Source organism: Python bivittatus, unplaced genomic scaffold, assembly GCF_059951505.1.
Source record: "Python bivittatus isolate LINGU-HERP-01145 unplaced genomic scaffold, Pbiv_v1 ctg000020_np1212, whole genome shotgun sequence".
In the NCBI taxonomy this organism is placed as follows: domain Eukaryota; kingdom Metazoa; phylum Chordata; class Lepidosauria; order Squamata; family Pythonidae; genus Python; species Python bivittatus.
The window spans coordinates 66,630,685-66,642,644 of NW_028277030.1; the positions used below are offsets into that span (position 1 = coordinate 66,630,685).

At 39.4% G+C, this 11,960-nt stretch overlaps 1 protein-coding gene across 9 annotated transcripts in view; it reads left to right on the plus strand.

The window, feature by feature from the left end:
• Positions 1-9,930, plus strand: part of TRMT11 (tRNA methyltransferase 11) — a 53,545-nt gene extending 43,615 nt beyond the window's left edge. The window contains exons 13-15 of one of the 9 annotated variants that reach the window (XR_015796068.1): positions 543-2,428; positions 2,869-2,931; positions 4,451-9,930. Coding sequence is in view for 2 of the 9 variants with exons in the window: in XM_088140435.1 (XP_087996561.1) it covers positions 543-563 (21 nt within the window). In the remaining 7 variants the exon portion in view is untranslated. Of the gene's footprint in view, positions 1-542 lie in introns of all 9 variants that reach the window. The other 8 variants (XR_015796061.1, XR_015796065.1, XR_015796063.1 and 5 more) reach the window with 8 other exon arrangements.
• Positions 9,931-11,960: the final 2,030 nt, after the last annotated feature.

Here is an 11,960-nt window from a genome sequence, read left to right on the forward strand (position 1 = left end):
GCCCTATAGAAGTAATGCTACACAATCAGGGTTTTTAATCAACCAAGAAATTGTAACCACATTTATCTTAATGTGATAGATGATGATAGATAGATAGGTAGGTAGGTAGGTAAGTCGGTCCACAGGTCAGTTGTTGCACGGATCTTAAAAGTCTGCTCTTAGCACTTCATTCTACAAATGCAGTGATACTCTGAGAGGGTTTTACATAGTTTATTTATTTAGATTTTTTTTTACTTAGTGAGTGATTTCAGAATGGTATCTTTTCTATTTTGCTTTCAGGTATATTTGACCAGATTGAAAATCTAGAGTAGTGTTGACACTTTGCTTTTGTAAGAGAATAGGCCCTTCAGAGCCAGTTTTGTCTCTCAGCAGAACTCTGACAAGGTGTAGATAAAAAGCCCACAACATCTCAGAAGGCCTGAGATAATTTTCTTCACCAAATCCACTACCAGTGTATAAGAATGGCAAGTGAAGAATGGAGTCCCTGCAGCATATGCAGAGCAGATTAATTTCAAAGTTTCTTTTTTTTATTTGTTCTTCAGAAAATAATTCTCCCTCTATGATGAGTGATACTGTTTGCTAAAGGTGAGAGGTAAGACAATATTGTATTTCTGACTTACCATTTTGCCTGTCATGAAAGCAAATATTTTGTTTTCAAGCTGATATTGAATTTCTAGATTGCCATATATAGTAAATAGTTGGAATAACATTATTTATGAAAAGGGACTTATTTTTATTCTTGAAATACCAAATAAAATGTTTAAAGAATCATTCAATTCAAAATTGTTACAATCTGCTTCTGCTGGAAGCTGAGTAGGATAGAAAAATAACACTTTCTTTTTCAAATCTCTAACTTGGCATTCTTAGAATACAATCCTATGGTTAGGATAGCCTTCCTAGGATCCAAATGCTCCCACACTTCAGTCAGAACCCCTCAACATTGGGATGGATATAGAATTTATAGCAACTTACAGCTGGTGTAAATTATTTGCTTGTAAGTTAGAGATTGACTCCATCTACCCTTCTGTCATGAACCTGGAAGGGGTATAGGTAGGTAAAAGCATCCTATCAGTTTTTCTCTTTTTGTTTAACAGATACTGAATATGGAGTCTACAGGATAGAAGAAACATGTAGCAAAATGATTTCTCCATATTTTAATGGGCTTCTCTAAAAACATAAGCTTCAGAGGTGCTCATTAGAGCAGAACACACACAGAAGTGATTGTAATCAAATCCCTTCCCCTGTAGGGAAGGCATTTGGTTTCATTCCTCCAGTCCTCTCCCAAACTGAAGTTAACTAGCCAGGAAAAAGCTTGCTGGAAGCTATCCTTTGGTATAGAGCAGGATTGCCTATGTGGAAAGAAGACAAGTGCAATGGCAAGATTTTTCCAGAACTCAGGAAAGAAGCAATCCAGGGCAGATTTCTATGAGTAGATAATAAACAGAAAGTATTAGATCTTTGGTTTTTAATTTGGATATTCTCAACGCATTGCCTGATTAATTTTACCACTTTTCCCCCCCTGAGAAATCTCCATTTTGACTCAGCTGCAAACAGAAGATGCAGTTGAGGCTCTGTCTTAGCGCCTGGAGGCTGTTAGGCTCTGGATGGGGAGGATCAGGCTTAGACCAATCCTAACAAGAAGAACCTGCTTGGGGTAAGGAATCCAATCAGTACCAGTAGAGTTCCATATTTGGTCTGGGATTGTTCCCAGCGCAGAGCAGGTCTTTGTGTATCTTCTTTAAACAGTTTCCTCTTGTGCATCTGCTACAGGTATTCCTTAGATGAGGAGGCATTGTTGACAGTCACTTGTGCCAATTTGTTCTACAGAGGGCTTCCCTGGAAGATCAGTCAGAAATTTCAGCTGGTCTGGAATGTAGCTGCTTCAGGAGTAATGGGTTCAGTGTCATTTGCTAATGTAACTCCTCTACTTGAAGAGCCACACTGGTTACTATTAGGCTTCTGGGCGCAATTCAAGGCATTGATTGTCACCTTTAAAACCCTCCACAGCTTACAACCTAATATCTTTTGAGACCACTTACTCCAAATGGAAAATGCTTGCCCAGTAAATCTGGGGGAAAGGTTTGCTGTTGGCTTTTTAAATCAGTAGTATATTTGTAAATTTAGCCAATATTATAAGCATAACTTATTTTGGGGGAGGGGGGAAATGCTCAGATAAAACTGAATTCTGAGATGGCTTGTCAGGATTTATCATCCCAACTTGGAGCAAGTGGAGTGTGCTAGACAAATTGGACATGTATGGATATTTGTTTCTCTTCGACATCGTTCCTAGTCAAATATAATGGTGTGAAGATTGAGATGGATATGGAAAATTAAAAAGCCATTTGTCTGATTCTGTCCCTGAATTGAATGTATTTTACAGGTGTGCTTATGGTAGAAACAGTGCCATGCAGCCAGCTGCTTAAGACAGGTAAATTACATAATTTTCAGATCCGGGGGGTTTATTTTCCATTCATGATTCAATTTCCTTTTCCAAGAATGCAATTACTTTTCACTAAGAAAAATATAAACAATAAATTCTTCTGCAGTTTTATTTGACTAGGAAGAAAGTTTGAAATGCCAAATCCTAACCTTGTTTTAACTCTTATGTGGCTCAATCTTAATTTTCCTAAACTGCAGGAAGATCTTTAAGACAACTTTTTTATATTGTCTTGATTCTAATCCCAGAATTCAATTCTATGAAGGATATGATAAGAAAAAAAAACCAAGTGCCTGTTTTTGTGTTTTGGCTTTTTCACAGAGAAAACTAATTGAAACATAATTATCATAACTCTAGTCTGATTTAATAAAGCAACAAACAAAATGTTGGGTTTAACTACCTTGAAAATGTTTTATCATATTTTTTTGCAGGTCATTACTGATATGGTTTGTGTGTTTCAGAACTAATTAATCATCTGAGCTATTTTGGTTAAGGTACACTTGTTACTTATCTTCATGCTTATGAATCAAGGCAACTAATGAGTTTTGGATATCTTCAGAACATTGTACTTGTGTAAAGGTCAGAAAACTCATAATTGATTTTAGCATCTCATCAATTGAAGGAAAAAGAAGGAAAAGCACTATATTTAGCAGGAAAGTCCAGAAAGGAGTTAAACAACCATTCTCTGGGCAGATCTGCATTTTGTGCTTGGTCCCTTGCCACTATGGGCCACTCACGGCTTCCTGCAGGAACAGATGATGTCATCCCCTTCCACTCCCAGTCCATTGCAAATGCACCCCATGGCTGGGTTTTCCAGCTTCCATTTAAAACGGCTGTTTTCTGACCCAAGATGCCTTAAGCCCTTCAGAATAGATGGTCCTTCAGAATAGAATGCAAGAAGCTCACCTTCCATTCAACCTTTACATCTCCCAATGGGTACCCTTCTGAATACTGCCCAGGCTGGGTGAAGCATGTTCCCCTTGCTTTCTCACCCCTTCCCCCAGTCCTGCAAAGTTTCCCTTCCCTTAATTTTTTTAAACAATTTAAGTTGCAGTGTAGGAACATGAAGCTGAATTATCAGTTCTTCCTTGCTAAATATTTCCATGGACCTACAAAGGAACACAGAGAAGAAAGAGCAACCTGTTCCCTATTGCTGCGATTACTGTAGCATCAGAGCAATGATGGCACCCCAAGGGGGAAAAAAGAAGAAAAGGAAGGCCGTGTATTCATATCAAAGGAGATATGTGGGAAGGGGTATGCGAAGGCTTCCATGTATGCAAACATGTGGGAAAGCAAAGGAAAGGCACGGGCACCAGTAAGGAGGGAACAATCCTCAAAAGGAAAAGGAAGGCACTGGGGGACTGGTCCACCCAGGAGGCAGCCAGTGAGCCTTGCCTTCCCTGCATGGACGGGAAAGGCAAGAAGCAGGGAATGAGCATGTATGTCTTATGGTGGCCATAGTCTAGACTGAGCCCCAGCCTGGCCCCATTGCTAACCCACTGCAATCAAGGCTGGGATTTCTGAAGTTGGCTTAAGAAACTGTCAGGAGCTGCACGGGAGACAAGCAGCTTAGACTGCAGTGCAGAATTGCCTTCTGCTGCCTTTTGTGGTCTTCAGGGGAGACCTATTCCACTCTGCTTTAGGTTTGAAAAAGGCAGAGAAAACTAAATTGAGCATGGTGTTTAATGTTCATCTGCATCGTCACAACAGCCATTGCTGGCTCTTGCTGCAAAGAGCTACTCTGGAACTGAACTGTAATGAGTAATTTGTGAGGTTTTGTTTTTTTTTTTTTAATAAAGATCAGCAGGAGATTGTTAAAAAAAACATAAACACACGGTTAATTACGGTAATAAAAATTCATTATAAAACAAATAGAATCTCCCTAATTGTACCATACCATCTTATTCAAATAGGCAATTGGGGAGAAAAGGCCAACATTTTAATTAAGTCTTTCTTCTTTTATTACTTATTTTATTAAAATGTTAAATGTTTATTTGTTTGCTTGTTTTTCAGTGTGTTTACAAATTCTGAACCTCTTGGAGACATTCAGTGGCAGACTCCAGAATTTTTTATTCTTTTCTTCAAACAACAAGCATCAAAACTAGCAAACAAGATCCTTTTTTCCTTAGCATTTTTAATTTAAAATTTCCAGCTGCATTCCTTAGTAGGTGAGAGCAAGGATTCTTTACAATTACATCAGGCAAGGTAATCTCCCCTCTCTCCCCTCTCTTTCTTCTCTGTTTGTGGCCTTGCAAACTTGCCTTGCAAAGGGCATTTTGTCTGCACTCAAGAGACAGTCTAAAGCCTTTCTAAGCATGCATCTTTGCAGATTGTGATGTGAGCTTACTTGATGTGTGCACTGCTCTCTTTCTAACTTGTCAACTTCCTAGTTTTAGAGTTAAGGAAGGGAGAAGAGTGGCAATTTCCTCACTCGGTCAAGCCAGGCACAGCTGCTTCTGCAGTTTGGGGCAATCATTTAAGAATGGAAGGTGCTACGTTTGGTTCCTTCTGTGGATAGGAGCTGTGGGATTGCAGCAGATTAGCAAGTGGGAGTATGTGTGTCTCTTTGCCAGCTTCTGGAGATCTTATGTAAGGTTTGACCAGATAGCTCCCATGGTTTACAGACTCTGGAGAGCAAGCTGACTCTGATTCTGACTAAACTGCCATTCAACATTGGCTATTTCCTTCTACCCAAAGCATGCATTTGGCAAGAGTAAGTCTATAGGTTGTGAGACAGTGTATTCTCCTGAATGAACTTAGCCTAACAGATGTCGTCATGGTGGGGGATGAAAAGGAACTACTATCCTGGCACCAGAGGATCATGGCCACAGATACTATAGCAGAAACCATGTCATGCTATGGTGGATACCAAGAAGCATTTCATGAATATGTATATGGTTTTTTTCAGCCATTTTCATGACATTGCAATATTTTGGAGGAGGTTCGTTTTTTCCCTTCAGTTAGTCTGCCATGCAGGTGAAAACTGATCAGCCCCATAATCCTGGGGGACATGGTTGATGACTTAATACCATTTCTTCTGTAGGTCAGCTGCTATTGCCACCAGACTATTTCCCTCCTTCCCAAACCCTGTATTTGGCAAGAGTAAGCCCACAAATACCATCCTTCTAGAGTAGACCAGATCAGGAAACAGAGTCCACAGGAAGACTAGAACCATACTTCATTGAGATAGCCTATAATATAATCTGTCAAGCCTGATTGTGCTTTACCTCCTCTCCTTCTTACACCCCAGTGAATCAGGGAGGAGCCTGCCTGAGTCTCTTCTGAATACTATCTTGTACTTAAGGAATGTTTCAGCCCTCTTTGCTTATATAACTGTTCTTCCCTATTTCTTTCAGGGTCGTCTCCCTGACTCTCTACAATAGGTTGTGAGATGATGTGTTAACTTTACCTGACAGCTGTAATGATGGAATGGAGATTGGTCACCTGAAAGTCAGATGCCATTTCTGTACACAGCCTCCTTAAGTTGCATCTGGAATTAGCTTCCAAGGTGTCTCTTGCAGGAATGTATTGCTGAATTATGCTTTATCTGCACTCTGAGATGCCCCAGCTCAGGCCATCCCACTGGATGGTAGGGAGGAAGGGCAGGTCACTTGTTTTGAGATTCCTGGGCTCACGATATCAATAGTCAAGAAGTGACTGGGAAATAGACTCTCCCAGTTTGGCAGAGTCTAGTTAGGACACTATCTGCTGAGCCTAGATGACGGGGGAGTATGTCTGCTGCCCATTTTTCTAGGGCCCAACAGTCCTAGCTTTGTTTTTGGGGGAGAGAGAGAGAGGCAGGCAAATAGATAGGTATAGATATAGATATACAGCAGATGCAGATACACGCACATGCATGCATGCAATATGTCACCAACTCATAAGACTAGAGCTGTGCCCTGCATTATTTGATCCTTTTGTCTTCCTTTCCTCTACTCCTGAGTGGCACAGAGCCTCTTCTGGGAATGCTGTACTTAGGGATGGCTGCCTCCTTTGCTCCGTCTTTCTCTTCTCCCTTACTGAAGACTTTGTTTTCTTTGCAAAGTGTCTGTGTTTGTGTTTCTCATGGGCCATTGGGAGAAGCTGGTTTCAATAAAAGAGAGTATCCGTAGTTGAGTTCTTGGTGCTCTCTGAGCTTGGCTGTTTGCTTGCAGACATTTCATTACCCAGCTAGGTAACATCATCAGAAGCTGGTTTAATTGGTGGAGTGTCGGCCAAGAGGATGACCCTGGGCAAGGATGAGGGACATGAACAGGATAAGTGGGGTGGACTGGCTTGAAATGAGGGTATCCCAGGTTAGGGTAGAGGCTGTAGTTTTGCTTGGGATGAGTGTTTGGAATGAAGTGGAGGCTTTTTTCCTCGTCCTTAGATATATATGTTTTCCCCTCTTTCTTTCTGTTCACCCAGTGCTGCCTACCTGGCCAGGGAGATCTGCAGTGATGGTCACTGGCTTCAGAATGGTGGGCATGACCAGGTGATTGAAGCCTTACTCCTTTTAATGTGCATGTGATGCTTATTAAAAGGGGGAACATCTGCCATTTTGAAACTGGTGACCCTATGTCTGGCCAATAGAAGAGGGCTAATTATGTGTTGAAGCTTTGCCAGTACTTTTCTGCCCCAAATACTCTCCAGGAAATCACAAAAGAGTGATTTGATCAAATTGGGTTCTAACTGAATCTTTGAACAAAAGCATTGCACATCCATACTGCACAGTATATAAGATGTGGACTTACAATTTGAGTACTTCCCAGTCTGAATCTTGTATCTTTTATGAACTTGCTGAATTTCCTTGGCGAAGTATTTGATCTCAGCTTCAGGTGTTACTTGACAAAATAAAAAATTGTTAAAGCTGCCCAGAGTCCTCCTGGAATTGGGCAGCCTTAATGAATCCAATAAATAAAATTAAATATATAAAAATAACATACAAACTTATTTATATTATTATGTGAGGATGATGATGATGCTGAGAAGCAGTTAGAGAAGAAATGATGTATTGGTGAACCTCCAGCTGTCTGTAGTTAGAAGATGTCTATGTCGTGATTGAGGTGTGCTGCTGTTTTGCCCAACAGAATAATATTCTCACTTTTTAAAAAACATGATTCTTGCTATTTTATAGCATATTCTGATACTTAGACTCCAGGCTAAGTAGTGTGGTTAGTTTGACTGGTGCCATTACAGCTGGCAACCATAAAAAGAAGTCACCCACTGCGATTTAGAACTGATTCCAATAAAAAGACTTGAGGGTCCTTTGGATCCGGCTTTTCACATCACACCAAGCTAATGTTCCTAATAAATGACAATAGGAATAAAAAACAAATCATTGCTAAAGCTTAATCTTGTAGATGTCTATGCTGAGCTCCTGAACCACTTTCAAGAAAATCATGATGCACAACATGATTTTTAGTGCTGTGAACATCACACCTGTCAGCAACTTAATAAAGAAGTACAACTGCAGGAAAAGAGATGTTTAATTTAAGAAGGTGTTGATAGGCACAATGTGCACTCTGCAGCACTTTTCCTCTTTGAATGGCAGTCCTAATCACAACATACAATAGTTTTCCACTTGTTTATACAAACATCTCTTCTTTTCTCTCCCAACTTCTCTGAATATACAATTTCCTTTGTGTCTCTTTCCATATCACTTCTTCTCCTCTTGTTCAACCTTGTATGTTACCAAACCAGTTTTCCATAAGTCCTTGAAAATATTTAGCAGCAGCTCAATACCTATCTTTTTAAAATTTTTGTCCAGCCACGATGGATGGCAAAGTAAATTCTGAAACAATACATTGCTACTGACTCAGTGGTATCTTCTAATGGGAAATCAATCTTTCCCTGAACTAAAACAGGTTTATCATTATAGAGAGATCTACTAGAGTAAGGAATGCAAAGTGAGATAGACATGGCTTCTGGAATTCTTTCCAAATTCCAACTCCTTTTACCATGTGGCCGTAGGAGGCATCTGTAGTTTCTTCTGTGGAACAAAGTAACACATTGCATTTGACTGTGCTTCTACTTCCCCACATGTTGCATCTACATGCTTTGTGTGTGTGTGTGCACTGGGAAGCACAGAGTGGGCTGCACACACTTTGCTGTGGCTCGCATGACCAGAATGAAAAGGGTTTAGAATGGAGCAGTCACCAACTGCCCAGTTACCTCTCTCAGGGGGATGCAAATTTCAGGAGTTTTCCCCTGTGGTACCCTGTTGGATCTGACCCATTTTTGAACCCATTTCTTTCTTCTGCCAACTTCTCCCCCACCACACAGCAAATTTGGTCTTGTTTGTTCAGTTTTTGGAGAGTTACTGTGATGAGAAGAAAGTCTTGAGCTCCTTAATGTAATTTCTTTCCAGTGTTTCATCAGGTTGGAAGGAATAAAAATGTGCCTTTAGAAAACTAAACCAATTGGAATTTTCATGTCAAAATTAGTGCTTTATCTATTATCTTATTCCAATCAGTAATTTTCAGGAAAGGTAATATTGTGCTCTGTCATTACCATATCCTTCCCGCAATTGTAGTGAGCTGCAACAGGAATTGAATTCCTCTTCTTCTCTTTCTATGCTCATTCTTTAAAAAAAATATCTGTCTGTCTGTCTGTCTGTCTGTCTATCTATCTATCTATCTATCTATCTATCTATCTATCTATCTATCTATCTATCTATCTATCTTATATGGCCACCTATTTCACATAAGGATCCTAGGTCGTTCACAACAACCAATAAAAACAACAATATAAAAACAGATCATACCCTTCCCACCAGGCATTCCCACCACACTATTGACCTCCTAACTCAACCCCAACCTAGCCCAATGCTTGGAGGAACAGCCAGGTCTTCATGGTCAAGAGCATTCATTTGCAGAAGGGAAGTGTGAAAGAGAGAATCTAAATATGAGCATTCTACTCTGTATAAAGAAGTAATTAACATTACCATTATTGTTCCTAACCATAAAATTATCTATCACTTTATGGCACTAAATAATAATACATTAAATGCTAGGCAGTAAATCTTCTACCTAGTTCTAAATATGTATCTGTCTGCAATATGACAGCAATATTCAATTTTATTAAAAGAATATGATTTGTAATTTTATGCAAGCACTCTGGATTTTATGTACTTCATTACTAAAATATAACTTTAGGAACTGGATGTTAATGTGATTATTGCAATGTTCGTCATTGTTTTATTATATTTTTTTTTATTATGCTCTCCATGTTGTGAGAGGATACATTCTGTAAATAAAGAAACAGATATACAAGGTGAACTAATTAATTATGCTGCTGTTGTTAATGACCAACTGTAACTTTTTATTATTTTTTTCCCAAGATTAGACCAGCCTTCTGAAGTCTATGCCCAGCCAAAATTGTAGTCAGTAATCTCAGAAAACCCAATAAATAGAACACCTCTGTCCTTGAGTTGTGTATCACTTAGCAACAAGGCAGATTTTAGTAAGGCCAAACAGAACATATTTAGGTAACATTTAACCATCCAAAGTACTTGACAAATTACAGGTATTCAAAGTATAGGTAGGCAACCCGGTGCCCTGCAGATAGTTTAGACTACAGTTCCCCAACACTAAGCATTTATCCTGTTTGTTGGGCATAATGGGAGTCCAAAACATATATAGGGTTCCAGATTGTCTAATGTTATGTTTGTTAATATAAGATAAATGGTGGGTTATTTCTGAGTTAATAGTTTTGGGCTATTGTGGATAAGGTCTATTTCACTGAAGTTGGCATATGAGATCCAAAGCATTTACTTTCAATTTAATCTTTAATTAATATTAAATCTATCAATATTTGTAAAAGCACACGCAATGCCCCCTCCACATTCCAGGTGTGTTCATCAGCCCCAAAAGGTTGCTTTGCTTTTTCCCTGTAAAATTGGATCAGGCATAACTGGGGAGATTCCAAAGAACAACATCCTGGAATAGCTAAAAACAGCCAGGAGCCTGGCCATGGCTATCATTTGGTAGAGTGCCCAGGTCTGACATCTGTACAGCTCTGAAATCTACAACTTGTGAATGACCTCACGTCCAAACCCCAAAGCAGCTTCTCCACTTGTGGAAAAACCTCTGCTAGAAGCCCTGGAGGATTGCTGCCAGTAGCAAGCTTAGTAGATGAAGGTCCAACTGATTTGGCTTTTCTCATGTATTTGTGACTTGTTGGGAACTTCAAGTGGCAAAATTGTTACACAATTTGGGCTTTTAAAGTCATTCCTCCAAACCCTCCAAAGAAAAGTCACTTAGCTGGTAGAAACATTTTTTTGAGGCAGCTTGGCTGCTTTTGTGGGTGGATTTGTTTCTAATGTGGTTAGTGCTATTATTTAGTTCAGACTGATGTGTTTTATTTGATGAGTTTTAATTATAGTCTTGTTACTTTATTGCTTCTTGCTTTGAGCACCATTTGTGCCTGTTGTGCATATTCTGAGCACCATAGTTGGCACATGGCTACCATAGTGGTTTGAAACGTCTTTTAAAAAAGGCTTTTCAGAAAACCGAATTCCACACTTCTGCTGATCTAGAGGACACAAATCTGCTAAAAGACATTTGTCAGTAGAAGAAAGTAAGCAAGTATTGAATGAACCTAGAATGAACATAGTCTAAAGGTTATGATGCTTAGGCCACCTTCCATAATCTAGTTAATGCTGGACTATTCTTGAAAGGTACTTTTTCAGGCAGAGGACTAGTAGTTGGGTACTGGAGGAAACCTTCATCTTGCAGAGAACAAAAATCCCTAATTTCTTTGAATGCCAACCTCACATATTTCATGTGTAATATTCCTGATTCAGAAACTTAATAGACTGCATTGAAAAATAGATTTAGTTACAAGCTATTTTATTTACTAAGTCGTTATGATCAACTGCAAGCTGACCACATCCTGAGAACTAGAGTTTTTACTTGAAATGTCTCACCAGTTTGTATATCTGTAGTTTTGAGAATCACTTTATTTGGTGTGTTTAACCAATATTCTTGATGGGGAGATTGTTATCAAGTAAAGAGAGCTATTGTATTGCCAGAGCAACTTTATGTTCATAGCTTCTTTTCAATGACTTATAAATACAGAGAAATAAGAAGATAAGCATAAGAACATAAGCCCAGCTAGTCCAGCAGTCTGTTCTCACAGTGGCCAACCAACTGAAGAAAGAAGCCCACTAGTCTCCCGGCAGAGACAGCCTCCAGAGGCGGTCACCACTGCCATTGATCTCCATGACTTTCATAAATTGGTCCAATCCTTTTTTGAAGCCAGCCAAGCTGGTAGCCAGTACCTCATCTCGTTGGTTACTAGCTTCTGAAGTCTAACTCACATTTAGAGTAATACTCTCATGAATAATTAAGGAGTTAGGAAGGAGATATCTAGCATCTGGCCAAGCAACCGGGACACGATTCTCAAGAGGAGCCTTTGCACAAAGGGAACATGACTGCAGGCTTGTCAATGGGAACATTGAGCAAATACTTTGCAAATACTGAATATTTAAATTGCATTATGCTCAGTTGCTAGTTTGTATTTGGGTAAAAATGAGATTCTC